This window comes from Epinephelus lanceolatus, chromosome 3 (assembly GCF_041903045.1).
Source record: "Epinephelus lanceolatus isolate andai-2023 chromosome 3, ASM4190304v1, whole genome shotgun sequence".
NCBI classification, from domain to species: Eukaryota; Metazoa; Chordata; class Actinopteri; order Perciformes; family Serranidae; genus Epinephelus; species Epinephelus lanceolatus.
The window spans coordinates 19,183,902-19,207,748 of NC_135736.1; the positions used below are offsets into that span (position 1 = coordinate 19,183,902).

The 23,847-nt window shown below is 42.0% G+C and overlaps 1 protein-coding gene across 1 annotated transcript; it reads left to right on the top strand.

The window, feature by feature from the left end:
• Positions 1-556: 556 nt before the first annotated feature.
• qtgal (queuosine-tRNA galactosyltransferase) lies at positions 557-23,737 on the top strand. Its single transcript, XM_033623352.2, has 12 exons — positions 557-1,000; positions 1,173-1,289; positions 1,387-1,486; positions 3,074-3,138; positions 5,894-5,959; positions 9,755-9,850; positions 15,543-15,638; positions 17,340-17,464; positions 21,107-21,242; positions 21,353-21,421; positions 21,599-21,673; positions 22,579-23,737. The coding sequence occupies exons 1-12, from the start codon at positions 899-901 to the stop codon at positions 22,657-22,659; spliced, it is 1,128 nt and encodes a 375-aa protein (XP_033479243.2). The 5' UTR covers positions 557-898; the 3' UTR covers positions 22,660-23,737.
• The last annotated feature ends 110 nt before the right edge of the window (positions 23,738-23,847 follow it).

A 23,847-nucleotide genomic window follows, 5' to 3' on the forward strand; every position in this document is an offset into this window, starting at 1 on the left:
TCTATGTATTTTTTCTCATTTGGGTTTATAAACATGCTGATTGTATACATGCAAAATAATTCACATAGGCATTTATGTAATTAAAATCTGTAAATGAAAAAACTTTTTTTTTTGTTATTACAATCTATCAACATTAGTTGTTAACTTGGCAATGACTTACCTAGACTTTCTGGTTTCCATAACAAAGCAATACACTATAATCAACATTGCACTCAAACTACTAGCAATTACTTGCAACAGAATACAGTTACAGCAGTTATTTTCACCTGTACAAAAATAAAATCACACCAAAACCAAACTTATGATACATAAATAAAACTCAGTGTTTGACCAAGTTGTTTTAATCGTAACCTTCACAGTCGTAATATTGTTTAACTTCACCTACAAGCTCCAGAAAGTGGCGATAGCTTTTTACTCCAGTCAAAAAGCTGTTTTACACACTGTCGCTGACGTCACTGTTCCAGACGATGACGGTTAGATACAGCCAATCAAGTGTCTGTCCGTGTTTTACACGAGCCAATGAGCGTCAGGAGCTCAGTGTTTCCGGAAGTATTGAGCTGTTATCCACGCTGTGAGTTTGGGCTACACGTTTTACTAAAAATGTGACTTTGACCGTCACTAAAATGTACACAACACTTTTCAAGAGACGTCATTTGTTGACGGGGAAACATTTTACATGGCTGACAGTTCATAAATGACTGTTAACGGACATTTTCATTCACGTGCAGCCCTCGTGGGTCACTGCCCATCGTCACAGGCTGTCTTTTCGGTTTACCTTCGTTGTTTTCAGACATTTATTACATCCGATAATCGAGGTCAGACGTCGGCTAACGGTTGTGTCGTTGCCCACATCAGTAGCGGACTCTCCGGGTAAAGGTACGGGGACTCAGAGGTGAACATGAACCCACCAAAGCGACTCCGCACCACAGAAGATGAAGCAGACACCCCGACAGGAGGGCAGCAGGAGGAGGAGGAGGAGGAGAGAAGAGCAGTGAATGTGGTGGGTGACAGACTGGCTCTCTCCCATACACAGCCAACGTGAATGTACTGAGCTGAAGGAGAATACAGGCTTACTGTAGAAACCTGAATGAGAGTTGTTCTGGGAAATTAGGACCTCACATGATCTAGTATTTGCATTGACTGTAGACTCTCTCTGTGTTTATTGTGCTCAGAGTATTGTCATGCCAATGTACAATGCATCCTGTTGGCTGGATGAATGTCTGCAGGCCATATTACACCAAGACTTCACTGGAACCATGGAGCTCTCTGTCTTTGACGATGCAAGCACCGTACGTTTGTTTGTTTGTTAGTTTGTACATTTACACACACATTTGTGTAATTTGTCTCAAAATATGAGACCTGTGTGTATGTGTTTATGTCTTTCAGGATGAGTCCAGGAAAGTGTTGGAGGGCTGGAGGGAGAGGCTGGAGGCGAGGGGCATCACAGTCACGATCTCTGGCCACGACTCTGCAAAACCCAGAGGAGGTCAGTAAACTTTAAGGTTGCTGATCAGCAAACAATTCCCAGTGCCGATTAGATTATCTTGTCAATAGGGTTGAGCCGAATATTTGGATGAAACAAGTATCCAGTGCAGATGATGTAGGCCTACTTTTTATGAGCGTTAATGTAATCAGAGTTAAATGTGTCAATATCTGTACACGTAATAAAGGAAAATCCTCACTCTTGTGATCAAAAATGATCTGAAGCTCAATCCTGAGGCTGTTCTGTAAATAGTTTCCCAATAAATAATAAATATAGCAATATCAATTCAGGCTTAAAATGGCAACTTCTGATCTGATTGAACAGATACAGATAATGGAGTGCTTGCTCATCCATTCTTGTCAAATTATGATGTCAGCAGTTAATTTTCTATGTGAAGCCAGAAAGGCTAAATGAAGAACTTGATGCGGGTCAGTTCAAGAGCTTATAACTGTGTCTCACATACTTTGGCTGATAACTCCCCAGACTGTGACACTATATTCTGTCACCAGTCTGGGGTTCACAGACTCTGTTTCTAGAATGTATTAAGTATGTTGCCATGAAGGCAGTGAGAACTAAATAAAAGCTTGTAATTGGACCTTGAGTTAAGAATATGTCCTCAACAATGCAGCGAGCTGAAGAAATGAGTAACATACGTTTGAGATCCAAGTAAAATATGTGACATATTGGCATGTGGCTTCCAGTTGATTTTAGAAGTGAGATCTCAGATCCTGCAGATCCTGATCTGGACTTGAAAATAAATGAGGTTGTGCCTTTGCCGTCAACACAGCTGACATGTTGAAATTCATGTTTCTAACAAAGTGTCTTCCTTAACATTTCTACTAAAAAAACATTTTTATAGACTTGCATATCTGCATCAATTGGCCCCTCTGTGTTACATCAGTTTTAACCTGCTCTGTGTATTGTCAGAGTAAAGCATGGGAATCAAGAACCGGTTCCGAATCGTCTGCCCCATCAGAATCGTATGTGTCTCAATGTATGGTAGAGAAGAAGAAACAGTCCAAAGTGTGGCTTCATATTATGAAGACAGATGACAACTGTCCTGTTTGTAATGTCCGTGAAATGATGACTTCAAGTAAAGATGGAAACAACAGCAATATGCTGAAACATCTTTCTCAGCAACATGGGCTTCAATTCCAGGATTGTTAACACTATACGCACAAAAATGCCACTGCTTCCCAAACGAGCAGCATGTCCATTACAAGATTAAACATCAGAAGTGTTTTGTTCTGGCACAAAGTTCAGAAGCTTGATGTTTAGTTTTAGTAGTTTAAAGTTTAGTTTCATATTCCTCTGATGATCCAGGGACCAGTAGTGTTTGACAAAAATAATACGGCATGGTGATCACTGTGACGGGCTACTGATCTCATGCATATGACTGTTGCATGTTTTGGTTTGACATTTAGAAAATGAAATGTTTAATGGCTGAACATGATAATTACTAACACATGGCTAAATGGAAATAGTTAGCACACAGAGGTATATACGAATGCAAGAACACACACACACACACACACACACACATGCACATACACATGCAACATAAGCATACACTGTTCTTTTGTCTTTCAGTGGGATATGCAAAGAACAAGGCAATATCTCAGAGTTGTGGACAATACTTGTGCTTTCAGGATGCGGTAAGTGTCTGTGTGTGTGTGTGTGTGTGTGTGTGTGTGTGTGTCAGACAGGGCATGTTTCATTTTGCTGTCCAGCTCTCTCCCAAAACACACACAGTAGTGAGTCAACAGTAATTAGATCATATTGGTTTGTCCAAATATACACGGCGTACAAAGACACATTCACACACAGACCTCAGTGACTGTTTGACAGACCTGTCAGAACACATGACTAATGAGCTGAGCACAGCGTTTGATACATGTGTGTTTTCTGTGTTTATGTTCAGATGAGTGGCAGCTCTGTCTTTGAAACAGCGCTTTGCAGTCTCTGGTGTAAAAGCCGGACTGTCAAAACTACAAATCAGAGAGTGAAAATGGGGGAATTCAGTTTTTACATGTTGACACATGCACACACAGGGTCTATAGATATGCATGAGTGGAGAGACGTCAGAACGAGGGGGCTGCCACATAGTCGGCGCTGCTAGCACTTTGGGGTTTGGCTCAAGGGCACATTGACAATGCCCAGGACGTTAACTGGCACCTCTACAGCAGTGCTAAGTGTTTGAGCTACTTTAGATTTAGTCTCAGTCTTTATACGAAAATGCTTTTTAGTAATAGTCAAATGTTATTCACTTTTATCATCTTAATTTTTGGTCTTTTAATCGACATCGTATGCCTAGATAATGTTAGGACTTATCATGTAACGTTACAGTTAGCTAACTTACCGTGGCATAAATAGCAGCGTGGTGTCATTTCAAGTCGGTCATGTTCTTCCCACCTAATTTGTAGCCACAGAGCATCTCTCTGTCTCCCATTACTGCAGTGCATCCTTTCTGTGGTATTATGAATAAAGGTGTTTTCACACTTGGTCCTTTTCAGCCTTCTAAACAGACTCAGAGTGACTCAGCATTTTTTGCGCATATGTGAACACTCCGAGAGAGACTCTCTCTTCAAGTCCTCAGTGCTTGTGATCACGAAGCGCTCCAGGTTTGCTTTGCTCTTTGCCATTGTATTTAGCTCTCTAGATCACATGCTATTGAACTGGGAAGCTTGAAAAATCAGACAAAACCACATTGGCCTGTAACACTTGCACGGTCGCAGGACGAAGAGTAGTTTCGAAGCGCAGGGCTTCACAACCGCAAGTTGGGAAAAAAAAAACAACAACAACTGTCAATACATATTATATATATATATATATATATATATATAATATGTATATATATATATAAATATGTATATATCCCCTTTTGTGTTGAAGCCTTCATTAATTTGCTGTTGGTTTGGGAAATCATCACCTGTATGGCTGGGATTCTGGGAATCTGCACACGTACCTCAACCAGTTCAACCAGTGACAGTGATTATGTTTTGACAGACAGACTGGATACACTACTGGGGGAAAATATCACACATTTGAATGTCAAGTAGCCCATCACTAACATTATGGTCCTGGCTCATCTTTTCAAGAAAAAAAATATATACATTTGGTATTAGTTTTTATTATCAAAGATCTATTTTAAGTTCATCAACGGCTCATCTTAGTCATGGAAAAATGGCCGTTGACGATGGCAAGATGATGATGAGATCAATGCTGCTCTCCAGCTACCAGTCCGCACTCCATATCTCAGTATGTGCAGGACCTGAACTGGCCATCTGCTGGTTCCCAAGCCAAGTTCTTGTAGGCTGAGCAACAACCACCCCTCTATCTATCTGTGGATGGATGGATGGATGGATGATACAATATTATCACGATACTTAAGTCACGATACATATTATTGTAATGTTAAATATGTTGCTATGCTGAGTATTGTGATAACATATAACCTTTTAACCTTATAACCTTTTTTCAACAGTAAATTATGTCTCCAAAGGAAAACTTTGTCAACATCTGTTTTGTTTAAAGGAGCTATATGTAAGAAATCTAAAGCAAATACTCGTAAAATCCTCCTAATATGTCACAGAGACTAAGGAATAATGTTCATATAACATACTGATCTCACTGACAACAATAGTACAGTCAGAATATTCGCATTTAAAAAAATTTACGGTCCGCAAATCATGTTTATGTTTTGAATTTGTGTTTAGGCCTGTTGCGCCACCCACCGCCGTCTACCAGTCACGCAGTCAGTAGAGTCTCAGCATCAGTTACAGTTACGACTGAGCTACAGCAGCACGGCAAGCGGCATTAGCAGTGTCCCGGTACATAACATTAGCAGCCGGCTCCTCAGTTGTATCCCGGCAGCAGCGTTAGCAGCAGAGAAGCCGGACTTGCTCGAACGGTCTGCTGGAAAACCGAAGATCAAGGACGCGGCCCTGCCACGGCAGCCGCCCGTGGGCAAACAAATCAGTCTCCAGTGTGCCACTGTCCAGCAACCTCGAATCTGTAGGGGAGGGGGGGCGGACACGACTTGCAGCAGTATTTTGAATTTGAGTGCAGTAACCATTTTGGCCACATTCTTACATACAGCACCTTTAATAATATAACATTTTCAGTCTGTTCATCTCACTGTAAACCTTTTTTTTTTTTTTTTGCAGCAAAATGTATCTAGTGGACTGACAAAGCAACTGATTATATTATTCTAGTAGGCTGCCTAAAGTTTAATTTGTATTTGTAATATTAATAATTTATAGAATATAAAAAAATATTCTTGGCACTGTGTGATGATACAATATTGCCACACAAAAGTATCACAATACTTTGCTGAATCGATTTTTCCCCCACATGATGTTGAACACTTATGATAATTAACATGTGCTACGTGTTTGAATTGTACTCCAGGATGATGTTATGTTTCCCCAAAGAGTTCGTCTGCAGTACGAGGCGTCTCTCCTCCACCCAAACTCTGTAAGTTCTCCCTCAAGTATTTGCTTACTCACTTCCTTCCCTCTCTGTCATGCTCTGCCTTCACCCCTCCTTCTCTCTTCTCCTCACTTCTCTCCCTCCCCCTCCATTTCTCTCTCTTTTTTCTGACCATCTCACAAATCCCTCCACAAAAATATTCATGTGTGTGTGTGCTTCCATGCAGTTGGCACGCAGAACAGTGAGAGTATCCGGTGTTGATGCTTTCTGTGGCCTGCCAGGTCAGAGGTCAAAGGTCATGTGTGTGAGGGAAGTGAGGGAGACAGCATGGAGACAGCAGGCTTGCCGCCCTGCACAAACAGCCTGCCTCTCTCTGTTATGGCTGTGCTACTTTATGGTGGCGTATAATAAATGTGGTCCTCTGCTTTGTTTTTCAGCTCTGTATAACCTGTCTTGTCTTTACATGAGCCCCTCTTTACTCGTCATTGACCTCTGACCTGAAATTTGGCCTCTATGTATCAAAGTGGGCACAACTGATATTTTGTCATTTAGAAAATTGATAACTAGGGTTTGTAACATTTTTTTTTTTGCATTGTCCGGCCTGTAAAATGCCAGAAGAATTAAAAGATATTCAGATTACTGTCTTACAAGACAAAAAAAAAATCTGCAAATATTCACATTTGAGAAGCTATAGGCAACACATTTTAGGGATTCTAGTTAAAAAATTATCTAAAGGGTTAATTAATAACTAAAATTGTGGCAAATTAGTTTTCTGTCAGTCAACTAATTGATTAATAAACAACGCTTCATGGAAGCTTTTAAGGATTTTCAACGAACTTTAACTTTAATTTAAATGTGCCTTTACTCCAGGGGTGTCAAACATATGGCCCGGGGGCCAGAACTGACCCACCAAAGGGTCCAGTCTGGCCCTCTAAATGATTTTGCATCAGACTTATACTTGAAAACAATATGGGTGAAGCCCTGTTCAGTGTCTTACGTTGTGTTCACACTGGGCGCGAATAAAACAATTTGTGCGACTGAATTACATGTAAAGTCGATGTAAAGACATGATTAGGTGCAAATTCTCACCGGGTGGCGTGGTGAACACAACGCAAGTGACACAAAATCTGTAAATTAAGCAGCATAAATGGAGTAAGTGGCACAATTTTGCGTCACTTGCTTGCACCTGCTAAGCAACCGATTGCGATAGCCAGTCAGCATTGAGATCCTCCGAGGACGTACGATACCGAGGACTTAATGGTGGAAAATTATTCATCCATTCAGCAATTTCATGCATGTATGATGCCAGTCGACACACAATATTCTAGAGTTAAACTCATGCAAATAACATGACGCAAAAAATCGCAACGTGTTTGGTGTGAACACATGTTGGCATAGATACAGCCAATAGATGGCACTAGATGGTGGAGTCAAAAGTTTCACATAACAAACGAGGCGACAGTGGAGGAGGTCACAATGCTGTACCTTTTAACAGAGGCAGCATTGTAGACGGCGGTGGTCTGATAGGTCACTAAAAACATCCTGACATGTCGATAGAGTATTCTCTTCACTTCATTATCAATTCGTTCTGTTCTGGCATTTCTAAGACTTCTTTGTCGTCTGCTATGGTTGTATCTTTTCTAGAACTATGCTACACGGCCTCCATGATCTCCGGTTGTTCTGCTCTGTTTCGTCTGTTTCCGTAAGCTTTCAGAAAACATGCACAAATACAGACGAAATGAACGCAGAGCTCCGTCCGTCTCTGTCTCTAACATACCTCTGGTCTTTATGGTTAGTAAGCAATTCAGCACAAAATATTCTACCGTTCAAAGTCGCAGAAGTCAAAAGTTCGCATCATGTTTGGTGTTAATATCACACTGATAAAACTTTAGATTGTAAATGGTTTGTAAGGCAGGGGACGACTACTGCTTATTCAGTAGCTTCCACTTTAGTGGGGAATTATGTAAAAAAGTTACATGTAATCAAAGAGAGTAGTCGACTGATTGTGGACAAACTGAGACATACTGTTGAATTTGCACATATTTTTTTGATATCTCGGGCTGTTCATGATTTGTTTTAGTAAATGCGTTTTCTTTATTTTCATGACTATTTACATTGTAGATTATCACTGAAGGCATCAAAACTATGAATGAACACATGTGGAGTTATGTACTTAACAAAAAAAGGTGAAATAACTGAAAACATGTTTTATATTCTAGTTTCTTCAAAATAGCCACCCTTTGCTCTGATTACTGCTTTGCACACTCTTGGCATTCTCTCCATGAGCTTCAAGAGGTAGTCACCTGAAATGGTTTCCACTTCACAGGTGTGCCTTATCAGGGTTAATTAGTGGAATTTCTTGCTTTATCAATGGGGTTGGGACCATCAGTTGTGTTGTGCAGAAGTCAGGTTAATACACAGCCGACAGCCCTATTGGACAACTGTTAAAATTCATATTATGGCAAGAACCAATCAGCTAACTAAAGAAAAACCAGTGGCCATCATTACTTTAAGAAATGAAGGTCAGTCAGTCCGGAAAATTGCAAAAACTTTAAATGTGTCCCCAAGTGGAGTCGCAAAAACCATCAAGCGCTACAACGAAACTGGCACACATGAGGACCGACCCAGGAAAGGAAGACCAAGAGTCACCTCTGCTTCTGAGGATAAGTTCATCCGAGTCACCAGCCTCAGAAATCGCAAGTTAACAGCAGCTCAGATCAGAGACCAGATGAATGCCACACAGAGTTCTAGCAGCAGACCCATCTCTAGAACAAGTGTTAAGAGGAGACTGCGCCAATCAGGCCTTCATGGTCAAATAGCTGCTAGGAAACCACTGCTAAGGAGAGGCAACAAGCAGAAGAGATTTGTTTGGGCCAAGAAACACAAGGAATGGACATTAGACCAGTGGAAATCTGTGCTTTGGTCTGATGAGTCCAAATTTGAGATCTTTGGTTCCAACCGCCGTGTCTTTGTGAGACGCAGAAAAGGTGAACGGATGGATTCCACATGCCTGGTTCCCACTGTGAAGCATGGAGGAGGAGGTGTGATGGTGTGGGGGTGTTTTGCTGGTGACACTGTTGGGGATTTATTCAAAATTGAAGGCACACTGAACCAGCATGGCTACCACAGCATCCTGCAGCGACATGCCATCCCATCCGGTTTGCATTTAGTTGGACCATCATTTATTTTTCAACAGGACAATGACCCCAAACACACCTCCAGGCTGTGTAAGGGCTATTTGGCCAAGAAGGAGAGTGATGGAGTGCTGCGGCAGATGACCTGGCCTCCACAGTCACCGGACCTGAACCCAATCCAGATGGTTTGGGGTGAGCTGGACCGCAGAGTGAAGGCAAAGGGGCCAACAAGTGCTAAACACCTCTGGGAACTCCTTCAAGACTGTTGGAAAACCATTTCAGGTGACTACCTCTTGAAGCTCATGGAGAGAATGCCAAGAGTGTGCAAAGCAGTAATCAGAGCAAAGGGTGGCTATTTTGAAGAAACTAGAATATAAAACATGTTTTCAGTTATTTCACCTTTTTTTGTTAAGTACATAACTCCACATGTGTTCATTCATAGTTTTGATGCCTTCAGTGAGAATCTACAATGTAAATAGTCATGAAAATAAAGAAAACGCATTGAATGAGAAGGTGTGTCCAAACTTTTGGCCTGTACTGTACTTGAGATCAAAGTGTTCTGTATGTGGCCCATGAACTAAAATAAGTTTGACACCCCTGCTTTATTCTGAAGGGTTCCTACTGAAACTAGAATTGATCTTTGCAGCTTAACTGTAACCTAAGATATCACACTCCTGTGGTGTTTTTGTGTGTGTTTCCATGATAGCTGATTGGCTGTAAAGTCCAGAGGGTTCCCGAGGGATCTACTGAGCGTTACACTCGCTGGATCAACACAATCACTGAAGATCAGCTCATCACACAGGTAAACACCCACAGCTCGATTCAGCGTGTGTGTTTGGGCGCACATAGTATGCCTGTGAATGTGTGTATCTGTGTGTGTGAGAGGTCATGTGCCAGGCAGCAGCCAGTTCAAACAGAAACAGGATACGTACCTGCCATCCGCAGTTTCCACGGAAATGTGACAGTGGACTGGACGGAGGACGCAGCGCCATGCTTGACCTCTCTGTCCATCTCAGTCCCACCAGAGGAAATGTGTCACACTGCCAGCTGTCTGCTGAGGGGAGCCCATAGAGGAAACTGTCGGCAGTGGAAAAAAAACAAAAGCACTGTGAGCTTACTGTGCAGACTGTTTTTGTTTCAACTGCTCCTGCAGCAGACGTTTTGACACGCAGTACTTAATGTACCGCACCACTGTGTGAAAGTTGACACGTATTAACATCACTGAAGACGATACCAAAATTTTAAAGATAGACATCAGCTTCTGCACTCCTCCACATTAGATTTCATTGGCTGTTCCCCCAGGGCAGTTGGAGCTGGAGTTTCCTCCCTTGGCAGATGGTATAATGAATAAACATGGAACGCTGTGAATGGTCACGATCCAAGTGTCATCTGCCAAGTCACGTCAAACTTGTATGACACTATTATCACCTAATCAGAGGGTCTTGAATGACAAAAATAATGCTAACGTGCTCCAGCACAAGGCAACCAAACTGATAACACTGGGCTTCATTCACCAACTGTTCATATGACGAAATTTCCTCCGAAAATCCACTAAGGCCCTGATCATACAGAAAGCATTTTAGCAGCTGGAGGCAGCTTCTTCTGATTGTTTTTAATGAGAATGAAGCTTTTTGCTTGCGCGCCTCGCATTTCTGCACTTTAGGTGCCTGATATTTTTGCCGGAGCACTCTGAACACCTCGAGTTGAAAAAACTTCAACCCAAAGCGGAAAAATGCCCCAAGTCATCTCTGTTGATATTACCTTTTTTTGTCCAATTGGATGTTTTGAGAGGCGGGCCTTCTGTGGTGGTCACAACAACAAGTTCACAGTTGGTAAATAATGGAGGAGAAACTGGTGGTGGCGGTTGCTGGATACCCAGAGCTGTACGGCCCGATGATAGACAGCAGGTTGTCAAACTGCCCCTAAGTCATCCTAAAATATGTCTGGAAACAGCCATCATGGAGGAGAAGCTCCTGGACCAACTGGTGGTACTCTCCATGATCCACCCTCTTTTTTAGGGTCTCATGTACCCACACAGATCTTCCTGTTTCCTCTGCCCAACAAACTATTTGCTGACAGCCTCTCACCTTCAACCAGAGCTACAGCAAGTACCCTCTGCCTGAACTTTTTAGGACCTAGCTATTGATTACTGTCATATAACTAAAATAAATAAATAAACGATAGATTGATAACACAGGGAGGTTTGGACGCATTCACACTGGCACTATTTGGTCCACTTTAAACGAACCCTGGTCCACTTCCATGGATAGTTCGGTTCGTTTGGAGTGGTGTGAACACTCATTCGAACTCTGGTGCAGACCAACGAGCAAACCCTGGTCCGCTTGAAAACTGGGGGTCTCGGCTCACTTGCAAGTGAACCCTGGTGCGGTTCGCTTTCATTGGGAAATGCAAATGGACTATCAAGCGAAGCAAAGAGAGGAAGTTACGTAGAGTGCAGTGTATTTTGGTGTTTGGTGTTTTTGTGGTGACCAAGCTGGCTGAAGGGGATGGAATTCCGTTTTCAGTCCTGGCCAATCGATAAGCTGGGTTTTCTTCTTCCTCATGCTTTTTTTCCTTCCTGGTCAGTGGTTGTTTCGGGCAATACCGCCCCCAAACAAGCAGCTGTTGTATCTGCGTGACGTTGTCCAGGCGGAACTGAGTCCCCTGGACTATCCTGGTGTGAATGTGCCCTTAGATTAAGGAGGTGAGCCCTTGGTTGCCTGGCAACAATAAAAAGGCGCAGCAGGCGTTTTTTTCACTAGTGGCATTCAGTTTTTAAAAAAACGCGCACCTTGCATTTTGCAACCTGCGAAATGCTTTCAGTGTGACCAGGGCCTTACGCAGTTTTCACAAAGATTCTGACCTTCACTGATATTTTCTTATTTTGGATTTGTTCTTAGTTAAGAACAGAAGCTTGTCTCTGTCCTCAGTCCTGACAATTGTGCCACTAAAATGCATAAAGTTTGCAGTTTGTAAGTCAAGTGGTTGAATAATGTTGGGTTTTTTTTTTGCATCCTGTGCATCTTTTTTGTATTATTTTATATGCACTCCCGACTCTACTGAATATGGAAGCTCGTTTGGTTCTCACTTTCTGCAGAGGTACCTCCACTTCACAGCAATTCAAGTCCTTTTCTTGTTTAGATTGCGGTGCTCCACCCTGTTTAGACTTTCCTTTGGGCATCCTTGACTTAATTTTCTCAGCTTCCTCTTCAGTTTCTGTGCATGTACATGGCCTGGCGGTCTCATGCCCTTTTATGGGGACTAGCAGGGCGTTTACCTGTGCTAATAGGGATCATCTGGCAAGCTCTTTCAACTTACAAGGACAGTAGGATTTTTCATTATAAAAACACAGGTGTGAACAATTCTGTGGTTTAAGAGCATGTCATGAATCTGGTGTAGACTCTTCGTAGGACCTTTCTCGGGAACAAATTCAAGAAAAAACTTAGGAAGATATTGGCAAGTGATGTCCACTGTCCTTACATTAGCATAGTGTTGGTTTACTAACGTGGTGATATAACACTATGCACTAAGTGTACTGCTGTATCACAATGCATCTGGTAACCGAGATATCAACTGGCAGGGCAGTGGCTACTTAAAGGGGTTATTGAGTGAAACATTTTAAATTCCTCCTTTACAGCTTATACGTACTTTCACCATATTGAATAATCACATTAATCATCACATGATAATTGATATGAATCTGACACCGCTGGCAGTATTACTATTTATGTAGAGATGGATGTCGACTGTTGCTGAACAAAACACACTGTCACCAAGGAAACAAGACAATCTGGACCCACTCTCTCCGTAACACACACACACACACACACACACACACACACACACGTACACATACACAGTCTGCATAACTCCTTAGCAGGCATTCCTGGATATTTATGTGATATTAAGTTTCATGAAGCATGAGAATGAGATCATACATTGATTCTGCAGGCTTAAAAGCAGCTCCTTTCTTTTCTCCTTCTCTTTCCTCACTTTACTTCTAGTTTCTGGGTAAAGAAACTGAATCTAGCCGAGGTAAACCAGAGATTTACTCGGGCTGGGGCTCGTTTAACTTGATCCAGAGGTAGACCCCGAGTGTTCATCTGTAGGACATTAGATATGGTTATCATAAAGCTTCCCTACCCCACTGATTTCTCACCACCAAGACAGACTCTCTTTCTCTGTCCCCTCGTTTCCCAGAACTCATTCTTATTCCTCTTATTCATGCTTTTGGCCGCAGCTTACATCTGCAAAATGTTGCAATATTACAACAGAGGGGAGAAGAGATGTACGTAGGTGGACACACACAAACACACATACACGCTAGATTCTGTCCAGCTGTTCGTCTGGCTGAATCCAGATGTTTTTCTCAATTTTCTTCATCTGTGATTCATTTCTGTTATGCAGTCGTGTTCAGCTTCGACCAAGAAGAGACACACACACACACACACACACACACATGCACATGCACACACACTTATACGCACGTTATACACACAGTGACATAGTTGGAGGAAAGAACAGATCAACCTGGAATGACCCCTAGACTGAGAACACAACACTTAAGGAAACACACACACACACATAGTAAAGGAGGAACAAGAAGGTGTGTGTGTGTGTGTGTGTGTGTGTGTGTGTCAGTAGAACAAATGAGTCGGGGTAAAAAGAGAAAGAAATATAGGTGCCCTAATGAGGTCCTGGTGTATTAAAGATGTGGTTAGAAAGAGAAGGAGAGACCAAAACAAACTCATTAGTCAAAAATCATGTGCTGGAGGATGGAAGTGTGTATCCTTCCCCTGCACACTTCAGGAAGCGCACACTTCTGTAATAGAGCACATGCGGCTGCACTCTAACCTGTTTTGTTTTCAGCATTGGAGCTCTTGCAGAGTCCTTCTCAGTTTGTTCCTAAAAACCAAATAGGAAACTTCCCCGAGCCATTCACCAAATCCTGGTCGGGTTTCAGCTGATATGGATGTTGTGTTCTGTAACTACAACAAGAAGTTCCTTTATTTATCAAGTGGAGCTGAGACAAAGTGCTGTTTCCTGTGCTGTGTGAGCACAGAGACAGACAGCTTTTTGAGGGAAAAACTGCAAGGGATGAATCTAATTACATATCCTGGTTACTCTGCAGGATATGATTGTAAAAGCCTGACAGCAGACTTGTTTGTATGTTTAAACACAAAGAGATATTCATATGAATATCATTAAACTATGTTGATATTCACAGCATCTAACACTATGTTTTCAGGTGTACTGGTCAGTTCTTTAATCCTGTTTCCACCTGATATTAACATGTGTTTCAATGATCCGAACACAAGTGGAGAGCCGAGACACATCCCCGTTCACACCTGTGACTACCATGGGCTTCAAGCTGACCACTTGTGTTCAGATTTTGTTACTGCTTATGTCACTTATGCTTGAAGGTCAAAGAGCCCTGTGCTTGATTATTACGTCAACACTCTTGCAAACATACTTGCTCGTCATGTTAGCAGTTGTGTCCATACAGCTGGACATACCGCTTTCAGTAGAAGTCATCACGTCTCCTTCCACAGGGCAAAATGATGGACAGTCGCACAACACTCCGTCCAACTCATGGTAAAATGGGGAAGTTATAGAGCGTTAGCACAGGTCACCAAAACAACCACCACGTCCTGCATTGATGATGTAGTCCTTGTCTGGGATGCATCAGGATGCATGAGTGTTTACACAATGCGGCCCAGACCACTTCGACAAGTGGTTTTTGTGTGACCAGATTGCAGTGCATCTTAAGCCCAGTTCAGACCAATAATTCGCGAGGAGACTAAACTATTTTAGAACGTTGCAAAGAAAGGTTGCAGTGGTGTGAACTGGCCGTCTGAGCTCAACTCAAGCCGGCTGACGATGTCACCTGCAACTCCACTGGTTAAATCGTGGTGGGTGGTGTTAGAAGGTAAGGCACGTTGCCTGTTTCTGCATTTGGATGATACACCATCTCATCTAGTTGCATTGGTGTAAATTAGCAGGTTTTTAGAACGTTGCAGAGCGGTGCATGTTTCAGCTCATCTTGTGGCAAATCTTTGGTACCTTGCTCTAGCCTTCACCAGATCTTCACTCAGTTGAAGACCTGTGGGAGATGTTTGACAGTTCTTTCCACCACCACCAGCATCATGAAACACTAAATGAGGGAATATCTTTTGGAAGAAGCATGTCACCCCTCCAGTAGAGTTCAGAAAGAGCATTAACGCTACTCTGGAGGCTTATTGTAGCCAGTCAGTGTTGTTTTTACATTTAAATTGTATGTTTTGGTTCAGGTATGATTACTTATCTTTCTGGTTCTTGTCTCACCCAACACCCAAACTTTGTTAAAAAAGAGTGGTACAAATACAAACAGACATGTAACCTGAGTTCTGTTAGTGAAAACATTGTCCGTTCACAGCAACCAGTATGGAGACTCACAGTGTGTCCACAACACAGTATTATTTGACTGATAACATGTGATTTCTGTATTGTCTCAGGTGTACACGTCTCATGGGCCCACAGTCGTCATGCCAACATGGTTCTGCTCAAGGAGCTGGTACCTGAAGGTTGGACCGTTCGATGAAGGAGGCAAGGTGAGACCTCACAACCAAAATATTTGTAGAGCCTTCTCACTGTATTTGTGTTTCTTTCCTTGGCCTCCCTTCCTCCCTCCCACTCCAAATAACACTCCATCAATCCATCCTTTGTTGGGCTCCACTTTCTGCTCTTGTTTATTTTACACATTTAAAATGTTACTTTAAGCATCTGAAATGTTGCCTCAGATTTGTTCAGCAATCCAAATGTGTCCATTGGCAGCTGTTTCCCTCAGTTACAGACGCAATTGACCAATCAGAGTTTGGTGTGCGTGTTTAAGAATGAGGAAGTCACCTCCTACATATGCTGCATTTCCACTGCATGTTACAGTACTGCTCAGCTCAGCCCACTCTTGTCTGGTTTTCCATTGGCAAAATTTGTGGATCGTACCTGTCCTAGTACCTCATCAGTCAATGTTCTAAGCAAGTTGAGCCGACGCTGGACGTGGAGTTAAAACACTGTAGACCACTGATAGTCAGAGAGAATCGTCACTAGAATTGTCAGCTGTGTGACACAGGAAATCCTGCACAAACCAGACATTTTTAAATAGAGTAAACACCAAGCTACAACCAATAGTAATTGCAATTTGTTTCATTCACTCATCTGAGATTTGAAAAAGTGGCAGCCCACAAAATACAGCATACACTATGACATACAATTGACGAAGTACAGACGTTGCTTTGTTTGGTTGCCAGTGAAAGGATCCAGCTTGTGTCATGTAGAAGATGATGTCACTGCAGTTTAGGGCAGCTTCACTTTTACAATCAGCAAACAATCCTGTCTACATTAAGGGGGTACTACCTGCACTAGAAAACTAAATCAAGAAAAGTACCTGGTACCAAAAGCGAGTTGAGTCGAGTCAAGTCGAGCCATACAGCACAGTGGACATTGAGCAATAGACAGCCAGCTATAAAGATACATTCATGTAAAATGACAACAGGTGTGGATTAGATAAATGCAGCTATGAAAAGCTGTGGTAAATCAACTTCAAAACAGTCTCTGAAAAGAGTTCTCTGGTTTAGTATTACACTCCTTTAACATTGTCAACCTCACAGTGTTGTCTTTAAACACAGCCATTTATCAGATCTCACACATCTCTCTCTTGAGACACAGAGGATTTATACAATTTTTGCACATATGCAGTAGTATTAGTCAAGACCTTTGAAATTGTTGTTCTGCTTTACAGTAAGTTATCTGTTTAGATCAGAGTGTAAAATGCTTTGAAAAAAGTTAACTTCTCCTGGCAGCTGCTAGCACAGCAACTGAAAATGACGTTGGCGAGACAAATACATAATTATCTACTAAACAAAGCAGAATGCCCCCCTCTTTCCAACAAGAATTTGGCTAACATGAACACAGTGTCAGAGTGCATGGATGAAGGGAAATTAAATGGTGATTCAGTCTGTTGTTTTTGCAGATATGACGTCAGCTCGGCAATCTGTGTACCAACATTTATGCTGACTTTCCGGTTGTTTCGACTTTGAATTTTCCCAGGCAGGGACTCATTTTACAGATTATTCTGACACCACATGAGCTCACGGTTACTTCACTTCATTTATATTAAGTCCGTATCTAAATGGACCCTGCCACCATCACAAAATATCGAACCAAAGAAAGCTCCATTAGCACCTTAATTTCTAATAAAGAAATGAATTACAGTTTTTAACCGTCATGAACCAACTTTACGCCCTCCTCTCCAGGGAGTCCCAGAGGACTTGCTCTTCTTCTACCAGAGTCTTCGTCAGGGAGGGGGCATGGCCAGGGTTGACCAGTGCCTGCTAGTGTACCGTTACCACGAGAAGGCCGCCACTCACTCTGTAACAGAGTAAGTCCCACTACACACGCCCCCTCCACTGCTCAGCTACTCTCACATACTTGGACACAGTGTTGATCTTCCACCTACTCACAGCTGCCCACTGGCATCCTCAGATTTTCTCAAAGCTCGATACTCACACACACACACACACGCACACACACACACACACACACACACACACAGGCATGTGTTTTCATTATCTTGAGATTTTCAGAATATGTTTCTGAAATTCCAGACTCTTTCCCAGCATATGAATCAGGAATTTCAACCTGTTTTCCTCTCCCTGTGGAATGTTCACTATTTCTCAGACACTGTCAGGAGGGAATCAGATCTTGTCATGAACCGTGTTTAAGATGGTGTGTGTGTGTGTGTGTGTGTGTGTGTGTGTGTGTGACTCAAAAATCTGACTCTCCTGCTGTTGCCTGTGCTTCAGCAAGGTCATGTAGTGTCTACAGGTGCATGTGAGTGCCTCAAATGATAAAAACACACCAAAGGAGAAGGTCTTTCCTGCCTCCCCCCACCACACACACACACCTCCCCTTTCATCCCCTTTCCTTTCCTCCTTCCTTCCTTCCTCCCCTGCATCTGTCCACTGCTCGTATATCTGCGAGTGTTGACGCACTCCTTCAACGATCATCCTCCTCTCTGTCTTCATCTCTCATCTGACTATTTTTGGACACACCTATTTCAAGCTCGCCTTGCCGACTTTCCACCCTCCCCCTCTTCTTGTCACCCCTTCCCATCCACAGCCTACTTACTTTCGCGCTTAATTCACAAGAAACCATCATCTTCCTTCTGTCTATCACACACACACACATACATACAAAGTGTAATTGCAGAGGCTTTGTCGGTGAGGTGAGAAGTGCGTTCTTAAAAAGTTCAGATGGTGTCAAACAGTAACTGAGACGCAAGGCTTCTTAACACAGAAAGGCTGTGTTTATAAATGTGTGTGTACCAGAGTGCATGCATGTGTGTTTGGCTTTTGATCTGCAGGGTATTAGAGAGATGAAAGCTTTGGTATGTGTATACAGATGGAGTTTATAGTAAATCTCTGCCATGTTGCTGCCATGTCTGAGAATCAAAGCCTGTATAGAGAATGTATAGAAAAGTAATCTTGAGACCACCCGCAACTGATGATGGTGGTGGGTTTGTTTGTCATATGAGGCCCACTGATAGAACCAGTCAGACACTGACATCGGGAGATGAGAGTGGAGTGCCTCCTGTGAATGTGTGCATGCCTGTGTGTGAGAGAGGAGGAAGAGGTTAGGAGTGTGTGTAGAGTGCGAAGATGCATATCTTAGTGTAAAGGTGTGCGTGTCTGTGTGTGTGAGGCCACAGCTGTGCATATCAGTCAATGTGCAGGCAACAGGAAAACAAGCTAATTTAAAACAGGCGCAACTTTTTCCATCCACTTGAAAAATCAGGTTGTCGAAATTCAGTCCTAGTTTTTATTGGATGCAGTTCATACTTTTGACATATTTTAAATTAACTTACAGAGGAGATTATGGTCTGATACTGCAGGGATGTTTCCAATTTATTGCACTTTGGGTCTCACTTTTGTTGTGTCATCTTCCATTTATTTCACCGGTGATATCTTTGAAGATATAAAAGGAGTAGCAAAAAATACAAGCAACCAGCAATTCAGCCACAATATTTTGTTAGTTTGTTAGTTAGTGTCTAAATTATTCTCTGTTTCCTGCTCAGGGACTACACGTGAAAATTAACTTATAGCTACCTCTTGGGCAGCTAAGTATCTGTGCACTGTTTCTGTTGAATAAATAAAATAAATGAAAATAAATAAAATATCTAAATCATTTACTTTTAAGGACAAACTGAAAGTGACTGCACCTGAAATGTCGATAATTTAATAATTTATTGCACCCTAAAATAATTTCACGATATTTCCGGGTATTTATGCGATAACGATATCTTTGACGATATGACCAATTAGTAAAAAAATATTTCATTATTAATTTAAGATCATGGAATTGCAACAAATTAAGTGTATAATGCATCGAGTAAAGTTTTATGTCAACCTAATACTTTACCTTAAAATGTTCAGTAAAAAATAAAATGATCTCTCATTTCTTTAGTTTGTGAACAACAACAGTAACTCAGAGTTTGATTCAGATTCTGTATACAATATTAATAGTTCAACTAAATAAAATCTACCACTAATTACACATTTAAACAGCTCCCAAATACAAAAAAATTACCCTGGGATATATATATATAAATCAACAGGTGATTTCCTTTTCTTTTATCAAAGTCCTAAATGATTGTTTTTTTCCACCTGGACCTTTCTGCTCTGCCCTTTCTGCTCTAATCATCACGCTGTAACCTGTGACAGGCTGTTATGCTGCCTTAACTATTCCACATTCACATATATGTAGTTTTTGTCGAGCTGTGAGCATCACATAGGTTTACATTACCAAAGGTTTAATCACTTGCCGACACCAACTCCTGTGTGTGCACGGCGAGAGAGGAGAGGGTGAGATGCTGTGCTGCAGCCAGAGGAGCCGCTGAAAGATATGTGTCAATTGGTCGTAATATCGCGAGTGTCACTATATGAATTTTTCATATGATATTAAAAATTATACCGATGTTATCGTGGCACACCCCTAGCACACACAACTATAGCAAGTATACTCAGTCAAAGTTAAACCACAAAGCAGGTCTGTAAACTGATGAATGTTTAAAGTGGACATTTTGAATTATAATTTTAATTTTGGCTTAATTCTTTCTTCCAAATAATTGTGTCTAACCCAGGTTAAAACGTGTTCCTTGACTTGTCAGACAACTCTGTAGCGATGTCATGTTCCCAGATCTCAGCAAATTTACAAGGTACAATCCAAGTACAGTCATGTTACTGAGAGAAATCATAGCCAGAACTTTGAGAAATAAGAGCCAAATGGTAATAAATTGCAATTTCTCTCTAAAGAAATAGGTGGATGTTTTGCAAAACTCAACAACAGACTGTATATAAAGATGGTTGACACTTCTCCACTTCCTACCACTGTACAAGTTGAAGTCAAAATATCCCGGATGCAGGGGCTGCTGTCTGGCACTGGTGATGTCATTTGGAGCCAAAGTCTGCACAGTAGTGATTGAGGGTGGAGACATGCCCCATACACCAATCCGAACCAATCACAGCTGTCAGTCATGACGTCACACCCTCTTTGTGTAGCATCAAATGACAGAAAACACTTCACAAACATCAGCTTGATAATTACTACCTAAAAAGCCGTCTTTGGGAAAAATTTATTTGACGTGTACTTTGATCTTTTAGTGTGGCCCATGTGCCATGTGCTTACATGGTTGTTAGCAAGTAGGAGAATAAACAGAGTTCCCAAAATTTTCTTAAATTTGCCCCTACTGTATGTGATTATGTGATTAGTTTAAGACTCCACTGACATCCGGGTTAGCTTAGAGAGCAAAATACAACCTGGGTATGAGTGCATGTTAAACAGAACATACATTATATATTTGTCAGTTTATCTTTCTCAGACATAATGAAACATTGTTTTCACACTAAATTAATCAAACAATCTTGACTTAAGCCGACAGACAGCATCCCTGATTTTAAGCGTGTGCACTGCCTGCTTCTGTGTCCATCCTTTGTTATCCCCTACTCATCTCCTCTGTTTCCAGGGAAACCATTTGGAAGCTGCGAGTAGATTTCCTGCAGGAGAGAGTTCTCAGCCAATGGGAGAGCTTCACCATATGGAACGCCGGGAAACAGGGCCGGAAGCTGTACCGAAGCCTGAGTCCGGCTAATCAGGAGAAGGTATGCTCCATCCAGCTATGGAGTCCGATGTGAGACACACAGAGCTGGTGGACAAAGTGTGTTATGCGAGTGTGTGCGAGCTTTCACTCCCATTCTGATTCATTTATCAGGTGAAGGCTTTCTGTGATGTCGACGAGAACAAGATCCAGAAAGGCTTTTACACGTACGAGGAGTCCAAGGTGAGATCAGCCTCTGTCGATCGATACTAACGTTCACTGTGACTCAGTGTAAGCAAGATATAAGCTGTGTTTCAAATGGTCACCACACCACTTTATTCCAGTGAACAGAGTTTCTATGAAGCTGTGACCAACAACAATACGTGGTTTATCTCTCAATTTCTGTTTACATGCCTCCAGAAAAGACCTAAGCCGAAAATCCCAGTGCTGCACTACAAAGCTGCCTCCGCCCCCTTCATTATCTGTGTCAAACTGGTGAGCAGAAAACGTGTTTGCATGTTGTATGTTTGCTGTCTCTGACCGCCTGTCCCTCAGGTCTGTAATCTAAGTTAACGACATAATGATCGAGGGCGTGTGCCCGGCACAGGACAAAACACACACACACACACACACACACAGAGGGGGCAACCAGGAAATGGGTAGAGACAGCAGCCTGATCTTTGATCACATGACGCTTGTGCAAACATCTGATGTTTTTGCCACTGTTAAGTTTTGTACATTTTGTACTCCAAAATCCTGCCAATATTCAAAGCTGCTGCAAAGCCTTTCCGAAGATAATGACGTTCTCATTTTATAATATACAATCACACACACACACACACACACACACACACACTGTTCTGGCAGCAAAATCACTAATCGCCTATTTATCACCTAGCCAGATTTAGATGTCAAATCCAGAGTGACCCCTCCTACAGGGACTACTAATTGCTCAATTATGGGAATTGGGAGAAGTAATCATAGTTGGAGGACAAGGAGACCTGGATTCAATCATTCCCGTTCTCTTGTTCTCTGCAACACACACACACACACACACACACACACACACACACACACACACGCACACACACCTGGACTCCATCACACAAGTTTTTTCTACCCAGATGTCAAATAACTATAATCAACAAATATGCAATTTGTACATTTTCTATAGTTTAAGTTACTGTTGGCGAGTCTCAGTCTCTGTAGCCTGTGTGTAACCTTTGACTGTAGTTCAGCGCAGTTAAAACACTGAAGACAGCAAGGACCTTTATTAAAAAGAAAAGGCAAATGGAAGAGGCAAACAATACCTCATCTTATAATGTCTTCTGTTGTGTATTTTTTAACCCTCCATCATGTTCTCTCTTCCTGTTGTTTCCCTCACACTGTTTGATCTGTAGGACATGACAGGAGGCGTCCTGGAGGAAAACCTCAACTCTTTGCAGCTGAAGGAAGGAAGAGATTACTACCATTTTAACTGACTGCTCAGAGGGATGGAGACAACAGGAGGAGCCGTGCAGCTTTAACAGGCTCAGAGGAATGCACACAAACTGAGGGACATGCAGGTGATAAGAGGACTAAAGGGGACTGGACACTGGGACAGAGTCGGGCTGCATCCACACGACTACGATTTTGTCATAAAACACATAACTACTGCTGCTCTGGTGTTTTGGTGCCCCAAAAACTGAGACCTTTGAAAACACTGCTGAGTCAGTTTTAGTTTAAAACCCCGGGGCTGAGTTTTAGTTTTGGAAACAATGACACAGACATTTATGTTTGCTTCCCAGTTGGGTCGTTTCAGTCACAGCTTGTGAAGTCAAAACATTACAGCCAGGTCTACATGCCTTTTGTGATTTTATCCTTTCTGTATGGGTGCTCCTTTCCCATTGCTGTGGCTTCCTCCAGAGATGGATATTGCTCCCAGCACTATTCTAATATCTCGATGTATTTGCTTTGCAACGACTCCCAGTCAATGATTTCCACTGCCTTGACTACCTTATACTCATATGTTAATTTAAGTAACAGTTCAACCTCTTTGTCAGCCCAAGCCAAGAAATCTCTAGTCCTACCTTTTGCCACCTTTGTAGAATTTTCTCAAACTAAGCAATCAACCACAAAGTAGACTGTAGGCTGGTTATGTTATCTTCAGACTGGGACTACTTTATATTCCTCTGCTTTCAGTCTTTATGCTAAGCTAAGCGAACCAGATCCTGGCTGTAGCTCCATATTTAGCTGTCAGGTATGAGAGTGGTATTGATCATCTTGTCTAATTACAAGACAAGGACAAGGACAATAGAATGACTAACATGCATGTTCCCCAAAATGTCGACCCATGCATTTTAAAAGCTGGAACGTGGATGTTTAGGCTCATAGAAGTAACTATAACTTGACCTAGAGTGGAAAGATATGATAAGAAACAAAATGGAGGAATGATTTGGTAATAGAAAGAGAAAGAAGACAGTATTAGGCCTTTATGTTTCACTCTTCGGAGGACGTGTAAGAAGACATGACTTGCTGATGTTTACCATTGAAAGAATAAATTATTATTGTGTTTTCTAATCTTGTGTGGACTGAGATTGGGTTTGCCAACCTGTGCACTTGGAGTTGTGTTGAAGTTAAAGGAAGTGATCAGCCTCAGGATGTCATTGCAGAAGGTTTCACTTATAAAG